Source organism: Typha latifolia, chromosome 12, assembly GCF_019914945.1.
Source record: "Typha latifolia isolate L0001 chromosome 12, TyphaL0001v2, whole genome shotgun sequence".
Taxonomy (NCBI): domain Eukaryota; kingdom Viridiplantae; phylum Streptophyta; class Magnoliopsida; order Poales; family Typhaceae; genus Typha; species Typha latifolia.
In genome coordinates, this window is record NC_133097.1 from 8602669 (window position 1) to 8616239 (window position 13571).

Genomic DNA, 13571 nt, shown 5'->3' on the forward strand with positions numbered 1-13571 from the left:
TAAAAATGATAATAATAAGTGGGTCCTTAGTTTGTTCATCTCTATATGTTTAGAAGACAATTTGATATTTTATTCTCTTTAATTAAATAGTTTGAACTTAATATTAGATTATTTAGGGCGAATTCTAAGACTGTTTAGCAAAGGAAATAATGGTGCCGCTCTTGGTTTAGTTTTGAAAAAAAAAATGATTCAAATACAATAACTGCAACTAGCTGCTGAATAATTAATATATCATGATAGAGGAAATACTAGATCATATAGTTTTCTCCCCTCATATTAATACTATGAAGAAGTGGAGATTAATGGAAGAATTAAGGAGTATTTCCAAATATTCTTAATTGCTCTGTTTCATTAAACTAACAGAGAACAGGAGATAAGCCTAAGAGGAATATATAAAATATTAGCTTAATGATAGGGTGTATCCAATTACAAATGGAGTGAGGTCTTGATATATACCTATTTGAAGTTGTATATAAAGCTGCACCATTGAAAAGAAAAATAGATTGGAACATGAATCTAATTTTTTTTATAAAAGAAATTAAAATATATTATGCCTGTATGTTTCTATTTTGATTATGAATAGCTCGTTGTTTTATTCATTTGTGGTTCTTTCTTAATAAGATTAGCTCGTATGTCTAACTTATATATTGAATTGAACTAACCTTTATATCTAGCATTAGCCTGCGAGATTCTCTATTAATAAAAACAATTGAAATGTATATATCTAGGGGTTATATAATAAACTTCTCTCTTTTCTTTTATCCTCACAGTTCTGCAATCAATAATAAAAATAATATAAAATGAGAATATATTATTATATAAACTTTAAAATTTAAAAATAGTATGATTAGGCTCTTATGCAAACTTTGAACATATTTCACTATTAAAAAAAGCATCTAATGTAAAAAAAATGGTCATATTCAATCTTATTGTTACCAAATCTTTACTGCTTTTAGCTAGTGTAGTGGGTGTCCATTTATAGTTAATTTTAGGTGCCAAAGGAATCTAAGCAGAGAAAGACAAATGAGTTGGATAAGAATCAAATTTGAACAGAGATATGAGATGTCCATTTATTGGTGAAGAAGACAGGGTGGGCTGCTAAGCTTCAAATTTGTTTTAAAATTTTCAAATCCTATCAACTTTTGCTGTGGGTCAAATTCACCAAATACTATTTAGGTGATGGCAACTGATGGATTGAGGAGTGGACAGGTTAATATGTGAATCCAACCAGGAAAAAAAAAAAATATCTGTCTACTTAGTGTTGGATTCACTATTGAATGATCCATAGACCATAATTGAGATGTTTGATTTGACTTCGACTATAAATATACAACCAATCAAAGTATATCCTATATGTAAGATTACAAGTGAATTTCCAACATAGAGCACAAGTGGATATCCATCGTGCTAGTAAGAGTGATTGATGTGGTGTGAAACAAATAAAAAGGAATCAAAATTATTAGTAGTGTGGGCGTGTACGACACTAAGATGAGAGTTCAAGGAAAGCCCATACGGTCACTTATTTTGGTCTTATTGATCGATGGCTTTTAGGTTTTATTTGCTTGAGTTTAAGAATGTTTCTAAATTACCTTAATAATTAAATAAATTTTTTTATATCTAATTAACTTTACTCTTTTAAAATTAAGACTAATTAATTGAGCTCGGGACTTAGTCTCAAATCAAACAAGACCTTAAAAGTTTAGAAGGTGATGGTCGAAGAAGAGGGCAATTGGATGCAAGTTGATTTAGTATACTGTTGAAAATATGTCTAAAGAAAAATATTTCCGTTAAGTTATAATTAAGATAACTTAATCCATGTAAGTCAGGATGGCCGAGTGGTCTAAGGCGCCAGACTCAAGTTCTGGTCCTCGTGAGAGGGCGTGGGTTCAAATCCCACTTCTGACAAAATTTCTTTTTCACTTTGAACTTTTATTCACAAAAGAAAGTAGAGAGAAAAGTTTAAATGCTCAAATTATGTTGGCAATTATTATTTTGATACATGCACAATTAAAAATAAACTCTTATTGTGATGAATAATAATCCATCAAAAGCCCATGGGCTTGATCAAATTAAAAAATATTTGTCTTACTGGGAAAAGAGAATCCGAATTCAAATTTGGCCCGTTCCTCCCCAAAAATTCAAATAAAATCAAACCCCTCTTCATCGGACGCCAGATCCGAATTCAAACCCAAACTAATCGATTTTCGGACCCGCCATCGTCTCCTGTTATTATTATTATTTTATTATTATCCCAATACCAAAAAATTTCATTACAAAAAACACACCCCCCTGTTCTTGCTCTAATTTTATAATCTCGAAGCTCCAACCCCTTTTCTCTCTCTCATCCAACTTCAAAACCCTCTCCTATTGGCATCTGAGCTTGGGTTTCGCCGGTTCTCGGAGGGGACTCGAGCTCCAGATCTCGAGTCCGATGGGTCGGATCGCTCCCTTCTGGCTCGCGGTGTGATCCGTGCTCCGTCTTGGCGGTGGTCGCGTTGGATTGGCCTCCGGAATGGAGGGGAGGCGGGTCGCGGCGAGCCCTAAGCCGTGCAGTGGGAAGAGAGTCGTGGCGAGGAAGAGGCCGCGCATGGATGGGTTCGTGAACAGCATCACGAAGCTCCAGAGGAGGGAGATCAGCTCTAGGAGGGATCGGGCGTTTGGGATGAGCAGTGCCCAGGAGCGATTTCGCAACATCCAGTTGCAGGTCAGTGTCGTTTGGTTTGCTACTGGCCAATTGGCGTTTCCCTTCTTTGTTATCATGATATATGGTGGCAAGTTTCTTTTCTTCTTTTGATGGGAAATTGAGCTCTTTGAAATAAAGTATGACGTAGTGAGAGGTGAAATTATCTATCTGTTTGCCCCTAGTTTTGTGATTGTAAGTTTGCACATTTTTTAGGGTTTATGGTGTTATAGGCTGTGATTGCTCGTGGATTGGTCCTTCTAAGAAAGCTATTTATGTGTAGTTACGTAATATAGCAATGTGATGTAGCCTGTAGGTCGACATGAAGCCATATTGTCCTCGTGTCAATACAAGGTTTGAGAGGTAAGATGTATATAATATCGCTTCTTACTGGAAAATCTTTACTTCTTACTCAAAAATTCATGCCCGCAGGGCACGTACAGCTGACAAACTTACGCTTGGCAATGGTGTGAATCCTTCTCTTAGTGAAGTTCAACACCAGTCACTCATGTAACCATAACTTTACGTGTTGCGCAAATTTTAGATTTGAGAAGTATCCAACCTAGTAACCATAAGGAACCTTAGCTATATCTTATTGATGCATGTGCTAATTTGGTAGATAAAAGATGTAATGAACTTTTATCCAAATCAGTTTCCGTAGCTTTTTCTAGTTTGTTATATCCATGCTCAATTGACATAAGGCATCCAGTTATGCTTTATTCTATATGTCACAATTTATCTGAAGGTTAAGACTTGCACTATGACTTGCTCATCATTTGCCATATGTTTCTCGAAGGTGTTGAGCGCCCTTTATAAATGACTTTCAACTTCCACATGATCATCTCTGTTCTTCTTGAACTTACGCTGCGAATTTGATATTATTCTTAGTAACCACAATTTTGTTTAGCACATCTCTAGATGCTTAATTGTGCAGTTGTTCATGTCTGTCTTTAACTTTAGGAGGAATTTGATACTCATGATCCAAAGGAAAGTTGTTTGCTACTGCCTTATTTGAGGAAAAGGTCAAAAATTATTGAGATACTGGCTGCTCGGGACATTGTTTTTGCTTTAGCACAATCAGGGGTTTGTGCTGCATTTAGCAGAGGTTTGCACTGCTTCTCCTTGTGGTGTTTAGTGTTTTTGAAAGTTGTTTGATATTTCTGTTTAAAGTTACTTCTTTGACAGAATTTTTTGTCTTTATTCACAGTGACAAACCAGAGAATTTGCTTTCTCAACGGAAGTCCTGATGAAGTTATTCGAAGCTTGTTTTATAACAAGAATAACGAGTCACTTATTACTGTATCAGTCTATGGTTCTGAACATTTTAGCTCCTTAAGATGCAGGACGACTCGGATAGAGTGCGTAAAATAACTTGTCTCTATATTGTATAATTTAATGGATGATGTTTCCTCAATTAATCGAAACTACTTTCAGGTATATCCGGAGGGGAAAGCCGGACTCCGGTTTTCCTCTTTTTGAATCAGAGTCATTAAAGTGGCCTGGTTTTGTAGAGTTTGATGATGTAAATGGGAAGGTTCTTACTTATTCTGCCCAGGATAGGTATGTGTACTTAATAAGGACAAGGAGGTCAATTTATTTTATACTTTACTGATACTTTCTTATTTGATAAACAGCATCTACAAGGTATTTGACTTGAAAAACTATACATTGTTGTATTCAATATCTGATAAGCACGTCCAAGAAATTAAAATCAGGTAAACCTCTTTCCTTTTCTCATTCTCTTAATCGTGACTTACTGAATGGATTATTAGAGCTAATTGTTTTATAAAGGATTACATGCTTATGACTTAAATCATTCCCCGCTATCCTGTGCTTATTTATGGGGACCTCGCTAAGATTTTTATTTTTATTCTTTCCTAATTTTCATCATATTTTATCTCAAGAATTTTGTCTACTTAGGAGTGAACAAGACTGAATGCATTTGGAAGGGTTGGTTTAGGATCTATAATGCACTAGGAAGGATGCTTTTTTAGTTATAGGGGGCTAAAGGGTTTTCTGGTGCCAAGTTCCTTTTTTTTTCCTTAGAATGCATCTTGTTCAGAGGCACTAGATTTGAGCTTTCAAAATGTTCTCCCTATTTTTTTGAAAAAGAAGAAGTGAAAATGGCTAGCTAGTTGTGATTTGGATGTATGTAGTGCTTCTCTTAGAACGTAAGATGTTAACCTAGAGTTGCAACTGCTAATCTAGTAGTTTTGCTTTGTTTAGTGTCCACTAAACAGGGGTAGAGCAAGATCCCAATATTTTGCATCATTACAGTGAGTTGGTCAATCTAAAAATAAATCGGTTCTTTGTATGATTGGGTTGGTATGAAATAGATGTTTGTTAAATTACATTATTGGTACCTAGTAAAAGGTTAAAAAGCACCATAATTTAAGCCTTTTCATGCAGTGTTGATGTCAGTTTACTTTATCTCTATATTGTCTTGCAACAGTCCCGGTATAATGCTATTGATATACACAAGAGCCAGCAGTTATGTTCCCCTGAAAATTCTCTCTATAGAGGATGGGACACTTCTCAAATCATTCAACCATCTTCTTCATCGGAATAAGAAGGTAGACTTCATTGAACAGTTCAACGAGAAGCTTCTTGTCAAACAAGAGGGCGAGAATCTCCAAATCCTTGATGTATGACTTTTATCTTATTTCTCAAATAAGACTACAACAAGACCTGCTGCTTGTGGAAATCTTTTATTTTTAACTCTACGATTACTGTAGGTCAGGAATTTCCAATTAACAGAAGTAAGCAGGAATGAATTTATGACTCCATCGGCATTTATCTTTCTATATGAGCTGCAATTGTTCTTGACATTCCGGAATCGATCAGTGGCAGTTTGGAACTTTCGAGGTGAACTAGTCACATCATTCGAGGATCACCTGTTGTGGCATCCTGATTGTAATACTAACAACATCTACATAACAAGTGATCAGGATCTTATAGTTTCCTACTGCAAAGCTGATGGTGATGATTCATCTGTTGAAGGCAACGGTAATATTTATACTCTAGTAACTAATTATTTGATATATTCGTTGACTAGTTAGTGTCTGGTGAGTTTTATAACTTTATTTTCCTTTTTCTTGACTTGTTCACTTTCTCACTGTGCTTATCACCACCCTATATACTTGAGTGCTATTTCTGAAGAAAGATGATTGTATTTGGTTGAGTATGCTGAATGCTATCCATTACATATCTATAACGTGCTTTACTTTGATATTTCTCATTTTTGAATCATATGCAAGTTAATTTAATTGTCCATCAATTGCAGCTGGATCTATTAACATCAGCAACATTTTAACTGGGAAATGCCTAGCAAAAATCCAAGCAAGCAACTTCAGCAAATGTGAACTTTCTTATAGATTCCGAAACACAGTTGCAGAGGCTTTGGAAGATATAACCGCCCTTTATTACGACGAAGATCGTGATGAGATTTACACTGGCAACAGGCAAGGTCTTGTTCATGTCTGGTCCAATTAGCAATGACCTCCCTGGATATGAGATACCTAATGGTTGGTTTTTGTTGACCTGGTTACAAGCTTTCAACACCGAAGATCGTGATGAGATTTACACTGGCAACAGGCAAGGTCTTGTTCATGTCTGGTCCAATTAGCAATGACCTCCCTGGATATGAGATACCTAATGGTTGGTTTTTGTTGACCTGGTTACAAGCTTTCAACACCACAAGATGATGTATTTGGCATATCTCCTGTGGCATCATCTTATCATTTGTTGTAGTTCTAACATCATATTTAAACATATCATTTTTATTGTTACCCACTAGGATGCGTTATTTTTTTTTTTAAATCATTCTCCCTTGAAAAGAATTTCATCCCAGAATGATGGAAATATGAGTGTGGCTGTAGCAATGGAGTGAGAAATTTCTTGTATTAAATGTGTAGGGCTCTAATTTATTTGTTCCCTGAAGCATGGAAAAAAATTTGTAATTGGTTGCTGCTGTATTTAATTGCCTATTCTTTTCCATTTTTGTGCTTGATCAAACAGTGATTGTAACCTTTGAAAATGCAATGATTGGAGAACGGATGCCAAAAGTTGGCAGTGTATTGGATGTGTGATATCCAAGATGAATCAAACGAGATTAAATATGCAAACAAATTGAGAGTCTACATGCCTGATTAACTAAACTGTTCAATAGTCGCCAGCTTGCAAATCTATCAGATTTCTGCATTGTCGATCTCGTCATGGGAGTTCCTCCTCTCATGGAGATCATTTACAAATGGTATGTGTAGATGACAAATACTATTAACAGATACAACGAAAGCAATTACAAAATATGAAGTTTATTATAAGCTGTCTCACGCACTACATAGTGTGGACATACAATAATAACAGGGCAAAGGAAAAGAACAGAAAAGGAAAAAGCTCATGCATCTGTTAAGGAGAATCTAATTAGTGGTAACTAATCTAGTTACCAAATAGATGACAAACAAATGAGCAATGAAGGTTGCTCTTCCTTTCAAATCTAACTTGAGAAAACAAAGTTCTTTCGGTTGAAATCGAAGAACTAGAATTGGGACCTGTCAAGGCTATCAAAATATGGATGCTCCATTGCTGCTTTAGCTGATATTCTGTTAGCGGGGTCGAATTGAAGCATTTTCTGCAAATTTTTGAACAATAACTCAGATTCAGAAGGACACACTTCAGAATATGTTTATGAGGTGCTATGAAACAATATACGAGTTAAATATACTTCAAGATGAAGAGGATAAATTAGATTTAGCTAGAGTGAAGTAAATATAAATGTGTGTTTTAGTTTACCTTTGCAAACCAATGAATTATTATCTTTCCAGGTACTTTCACACTACCAAGACCCAGAAAACCAAATAGCTAAGTATGACAACTAAGGGTGTCTTACAATGGCTTCATAAATGAATAAGGGATAACTGTGTACCCTATATTGGTTGAAAAATAAGAATACAACTTACCGACAGAAGGTCGATGCCCTCAGGCTCCAATGTTGGAACTGCACGTGCCAAACTTTGGGGCTTCCACTGTGGATATTCATGCCAGTCCCTCAGAGAGGTAACTCCAGGCCATTGCTCCTCAGTTGGAGTGCCTAACAACCTTCCAGAGAAAATAGCATATTTAATAAAGATAAAATGATAAATAAAAGGATAAAGAAACATATCGTGCCTATAAAACGAGGATACTTTATTATTGCATGGTTCGTTATAGAAGTACAACTTTTTTTTGTTGCAATATTGACTGATCTTCAAATTTTGTCATACTACTTATTCTATCATAATCTTCCTGGTTCTTAAGTAAATGATATAATCATGCATATAATTGTAAATGATAGTTTTATCTCAAAAGTACCTGAAAATGTTAAGCAACTGCTGCAATTCTGAGTCACCAGGAAAAAGAGCTTGTCTTCTCACCATTTCAGCTGCATTTAATAGAAACAATAAGAGGGTATTTGAGCATGAGCAGAAGTCATGCATCATATGATTAAAAAATTTAGCAATCTAAAAAGAATAAATTACTGCTCAAACCATCAAAAAAGTATATAACTTTGCAGTATAATGTCTTTTCTGCGCGCAAACTGAAATGCAAAGGGAAACACAGGAACCATCATACCGAAAATGCAACCAACCGACCACATATCCACTCCAGTTGAATAGTGGGTTGTCCCTAGCAAAACTTCAGGAGCTCTATACCAGAGTGTAACAATCTACAACAGAGAGAAACAATTCCCGGTTAGCAAAATGAACAGAATTTGCAAACAAAGCAGACAAAAATATAGTTCATTTATAAAAGTGGGATTTGTAAATAAGTTGACAATTTAATACCTCATGAGTGTAGCTCTTGAGAGGGATGGTGAAGGCTCTTCCAAGCCCTAAATCTGCAATCTTTAAGATACCCTTTTCTTTGTCAACCAAGAGATTTTGGGGCTTCAAATCCCTATAATCACAATTCAAAGCATATAGCATATAATTTATGCCCATCAACAGATATATTTTACAGAAAAAACAACAAAAAATGTAAAAAAGAAGAAGAGAAAAAACAAAGGCCAACCTGTGAAGCACACCATGGCTGTGACAGTGGGCAACTCCTTTACACAACTGATACAAGAAACTCTACAATAAGAAGAGAAAGAATAATTATAAGTTATCACTTCTTGGCGACATACATATATATTACCAAATCAAAATCAACACAGGAGAACCATGACACCAAAAAGTTAAAGCCTTGAAAGGACCAAAGAGAGATTACCTGAATAACCTGAGGAGGAAGTGGCCTAGGGTTCGGTCCCCTCCTATGTGAATCAACAAACTTCTTCAGATCGGTGTCGACATACTCGAAAACCAGATAAAGAACGGGCTTTCCGTTCTTCTCCACATGCTCCACGCTCAGTAACCTAACCAGAACCAAAAATCCAATCAAAGACCACAAAGAAAAGAAGAAACAACAACTCAATTGCATCTAATGACTTCAAGAATATAGGAAATCGAGAAAAAATATCGGAGGTTTTTTTCGGGAGATCCCGCGAACCTGACGACGTAGATGCTCTGCGAGAGCAATTGGAGGAGCGAGATCTCGCGGAGAGCGGTGGGCGGGATTCCCTCCTCGTCCATCTCAAGCCGCGTCTTCTTGAGCGCGACGAGCTGCCCCGTTGCCTTGTCCTGGGCCTTGTACACCTTCCCGTACGTGCCCTCCCCGACCTTCTCCAGCTTCTCGTACTTCTCCATCGCCGAGGCGTAAACCTAACCCTAGATCGATCGGAAGAAAGGAACCCTAGCTCTTGGATCTTGGAGTGGGAGGAGAAGGGAGTTTTGAAATGGAGCGCAGAGGAGGGAAATGAGAGGGAGGAGAGGAGTTAAAACGGGCCGGGTAAATATTAAACGGGTCGTTAAAAAGAAATCTAAAGGAGGCCCAAATTAATGCTTTGGCCCAGAGATGGAGCGCCGACGGCAACGGTCAAAATTCCGTTTGAAATTTGAAATGGGTTTTCTGTCATGCATGCGTCACCTCTTCTATTACGTCTAAAAGTGGATCCAACTCTCTTAAGAAACTGAATAGCATATAGTTTTTATGCCTCTAGATACCTCTCAAAACGAAGAATTACACAAGATAAATAGTATTGTGGAAAAACGAAAGAGTTGGAACGGTAATATTTACGTAGTATAAGATGTAATTTTAATAAATAATATTTATATTTTAGAATAATATTATTATGATGCTCGATTGTTATTTTAAAATATAAAGTTGTATATCAGAATAAGAAAAAAAATATTCTTGAATAGAGCTTATTATACAGATATTTATCATAGGAATAGATTTGCTTCTTTCTTTTATTTCTTCCTAGTGTAAAATTCCTTTTATCACCTATATTTCTTTTCCAAGATTCTGGCATGCAATCTTTTTTTTTCAATAGTTTTCTCTATAAAGCTTGAATAGAGCTTATTATACGGATATTTATTAAGAGGATGCCTTCATGTAGCATGAGTGAGAAACTTGACCTCAATTAGAGTTGATCTCCTTGAATGAGTCTCTATCTACATTCAGCTCAACTCCAAAAGAGGTGCCTTTCGCATAGGCAGAAATTAATCTCTATCTCTATCTCGATATCTTTTGACAAGATCACAAGCAACTGCTGCCCTTCCTTCAAAAATAATTGCAGGATATGGATAACATGAATCATCGATGTACATGAAATCTTGAGCTATGAATGCTACCAGAAGATGAGTTTGATTCGTTATCAAGAGTACTTGGTAGTCATACTGACAGCGTTAGTGAACATGGAGCCATCTACACTTGAAAGAATTAAAGAAAGGAAAAAAAAAGAGAGAGAGAAGATTATTTGGTGGAGGTTTTTGGCACATTTATTAACTGCTAACTCTCACTGTCTTTATTCTGAGAAATTGAAATATAACTAGTAACTTGAAAGCCATGAGTTGACTCGTTAGAAATATTCCATTGTTCCTTGTGATCGAGCAGCTATCATTTTCGTCATTTATTTCGACAATACTCCAGACGAAAGAATATTGTAAAACTGGCATAGTTTGTTTATGAGACTTGAACAAAAAAAAGAAGAAGGAAAAAGTCGAAACAAGGACTCTTCTACCATGCAGATCTATTAATTATTTCATAGAAAATTATAGTAGAAAGAAGAAGAGAGAGTCATATAATCAATTCTCTTATTAGGATAATGAATTCCAATTCCATTGATGCATAGTTCTATTGAAAAAAAAGAAGAGAAAACCATGCAGCATTAAGAGGACTCATCTCCATCTTTACTGAATCTCTTTGGGTTTCTTTCGTTCAGATATCTTCTCATAGGAGTACTTTCGCCATTTTAGGCTCAGAAAAAAACGTAGCCTTTTTTTTTTTTTACTCAAACATCTGATCGAGGACGACGACGATCGCCATGGCGAGGCACGTGTCGAGATCCGGCTGGACCACGAGCCTAAACACGTCAGCCCCAAGGGCCACGCCGCCATCGGACTCCTTCCGGCTCAGCTCCGCCACTTGGCGCCGCTGCCCGTCGTAGACTGCGCAGCTCCGCCGGGAGTACGAACCCTCGATGGTGTAGGCGGCGCCGCAGCCGCAGGCGCCGCCTGAGCTGGGGGTCACGTGGGCGAGGGTCTTGGAGCGGCCCAGGGTCACGTGCTTCTTGACGGAGAAGATCGGGTTCACGGACTCCTCGCCATTATAGATCGTGGAGTGGTCGACGAGACTCAGCTTCTGTGCACCGACCGAAAGACAAAATTAGCGAATCACTCCCCTAGCTTGCAACATTTTCGAAATTAGTCCTTCTTTGTTTCATTCTTCTCAAATCTTATTAATCAAAACACAAACATATATATATATATATATATATATATATATATATACCTTTCGTCTAATGGTGCAAATTGGTATCCCCTTGGCGTCCATGAGCACCACCTCTCCTCTATCCTCTCCATAATTATCAACTCGGAAGACCAAATTGCCCTTTGCATCAAAAACTGTGAAACCATTGCAATTGAAGAGAAGAGACTTCCTCCACACCGTCAACGTCGTCGCCTCCTGCCGCCGTTCGCCTTCACCTCCGCCGCAGTCGATACCCGGAGCGCCGCCGACGTTAGGGTATACCTTCGCCATCCTCCGATCTTGTCTTTTTCCAATTCTGGCAGAAATGGAGATAAGAGGAGGAGAAGGTCTTCTCCTTAGAAGTTGGAAGTAGCTTGAGGTTGGTTCCGGGACGTGGAAGAAGGAAGACCTGAGCCACCCATGTATATATACGTAGACATGGACGGAAATGCCCCTGGGAAAAGATTGTCCTTGGATGTGAAGTTGGTAGGGGGAGATTAAACAATTTTCCAATTTCTGAGGTGTTATCTGAAATATGTATGGGGTTTATCATGGCCACGTGGTGATGGTGGTGACGATGATAAGTCTCCAGTCTTTGGCCGGTCTGGTGGGGTCAGCATTATCAAATATATATTAAAGAAAAGAAAATAGTCAAACCTTATAGTTTCCATCTTTATTATATTAATATTTTTTATTAAGAAAAAATTCCTTAATCCTAACTTGATATATGCATTTATCTTCTTTAATCCTAACGTTAGGGGTGCGAAACGGACTAGAGGAATTGATCAACACCTTGCATTAATTAAGTTCATATATATGGTTATCTGCCTTAATTTCTTTTTTTTCTTTCCATGTATCCGGTCCAAATAGGTCTAAATCAATAGTCAAAATTATAAATCTCCAACTAACGTGCTAGATTTTTCTCTCCTTTTTTGTCTGGATTCGAACTGGAATTAAGACTTCTTTTGTTTTTTTGTTTTTTGTTTCCATGGTCCCACTTTAATCATCCACTGCTGCTGTGTGCATGAACAAGAAATTCTATTTGTGAAAAGTTAATCTTGTTTTAGACCAAATTTATTAGGAAATGTGTTAGGGAAAAGTGTAGCATTCCATCATTAGATTGTAGGTATCGTGGGCATACTTCCATCATTTGGTCGAGTAGATGCATGTTAAGCCTTTAATTATGGGATATTAGTGCCCTAATTAAATACATTAGTGGCTCTGATACCATGCCTGTGTGAAATTATTAACCTAAGCAGTGCCATTATATTCCTTAATTAATAGCTAAATTGACCTTGATTGAGACTGCTCAAGAGTCAACTTATACAATCTTTCGCGATCGATAGGTATATCTTTTTTCTGTTCAATATGTTTAAATATACAATTTAATCGATATTATTTTTAATATATTAGAATAATTTTTAATTAAATATGGTAAAAAAATAACAGATTAAAATGACACAAATAAAAATACAGAAAATAAATTAAATTTAGGTCTAATCACATGAAATAAAATATGACAAAATTAGATAAAACAATTGATCCAATAAAATTCCATTAGACAAAAGGAATCAAGTGTATTGATATATGATGACAAATATATATATATACCAGCTGAAACATTTGAGGTCCCACATTCCTCAGCATCAGCTGTCATCTTATGACGGGGAATTCCGGCTAAGGAATATTAAGAAGGGATGAGAGAGAGAGAGAGAGAGAGAGAAAGGGAGGAAACACATGAAAGATAATGACACCCACAAGGAAATTAAACCTATTTTTTATGTAATTTAGTAACAATATTGTATAGCAACTTGGGAGCAGATCTGAAACCCCACTGCGGGAAGAAGCACAAGTGCTTGGGTTCATGTATATAGTTATATAGAGTTCCAAACTCTTAATCTAGTACATCTTCCTAAGTCCAGGTTACAAAATTATCTTTGTAAGGTAACTAACTACTCATAGTTAACTATTCAATGAAAAGGGAAATGAATTAGGGAAAATAAAGTCTTGCTACTTGGAAGATAATTCCAAGCTTTCATAGGTTAGAAGAGAAGTTGAGACAACG

The 13571-nt window shown here is 36.6% G+C and overlaps 3 protein-coding genes and 1 non-coding gene across 4 annotated transcripts; 2 read left to right on the top strand and 2 right to left on the bottom strand.

The window, feature by feature from the left end:
- Positions 1–1821: 1821 nt before the first annotated feature.
- TRNAL-CAA (transfer RNA leucine (anticodon CAA)) lies at positions 1822–1905 on the top strand. Its single transcript has one exon. It is a non-coding gene; the product is annotated as a tRNA-Leu (tRNA).
- Positions 1906–2254: 349 nt separating this feature from the next.
- Positions 2255–6654, top strand: LOC140799355 (uncharacterized). The gene is made up of 8 exons (XM_073153664.1): positions 2255–2704; positions 3641–3785; positions 3888–4038; positions 4115–4240; positions 4315–4395; positions 5133–5325; positions 5416–5686; positions 5964–6654. The coding sequence occupies exons 1-8, from the start codon at positions 2513–2515 to the stop codon at positions 6170–6172; spliced, it is 1368 nt and encodes a 455-aa protein (XP_073009765.1). The 5' UTR covers positions 2255–2512; the 3' UTR covers positions 6173–6654.
- A 323-nt stretch (positions 6655–6977) lies between these two features.
- On the bottom strand, positions 6978–9565 carry LOC140798927 (cyclin-dependent kinase B1-1). Its single transcript, XM_073153020.1, has 8 exons — positions 9206–9565; positions 8927–9071; positions 8729–8790; positions 8503–8614; positions 8291–8384; positions 8030–8099; positions 7639–7777; positions 6978–7310 (listed from the first exon to the last, which is right to left on the bottom strand). The coding sequence occupies exons 1-8, from the start codon at positions 9400–9402 to the stop codon at positions 7218–7220; spliced, it is 912 nt and encodes a 303-aa protein (XP_073009121.1). The 5' UTR covers positions 9403–9565; the 3' UTR covers positions 6978–7217.
- A 1269-nt stretch (positions 9566–10834) lies between these two features.
- Positions 10835–11895, bottom strand: LOC140799195 (protein LURP-one-related 8-like). The gene is made up of 2 exons (XM_073153376.1): positions 11549–11895; positions 10835–11398 (listed from the first exon to the last, which is right to left on the bottom strand). Exons 1-2 carry the CDS (start codon positions 11795–11797, stop codon positions 11045–11047), a joined length of 603 nt encoding a protein of 200 aa, XP_073009477.1. The 5' UTR covers positions 11798–11895; the 3' UTR covers positions 10835–11044.
- Positions 11896–13571: the final 1676 nt, after the last annotated feature.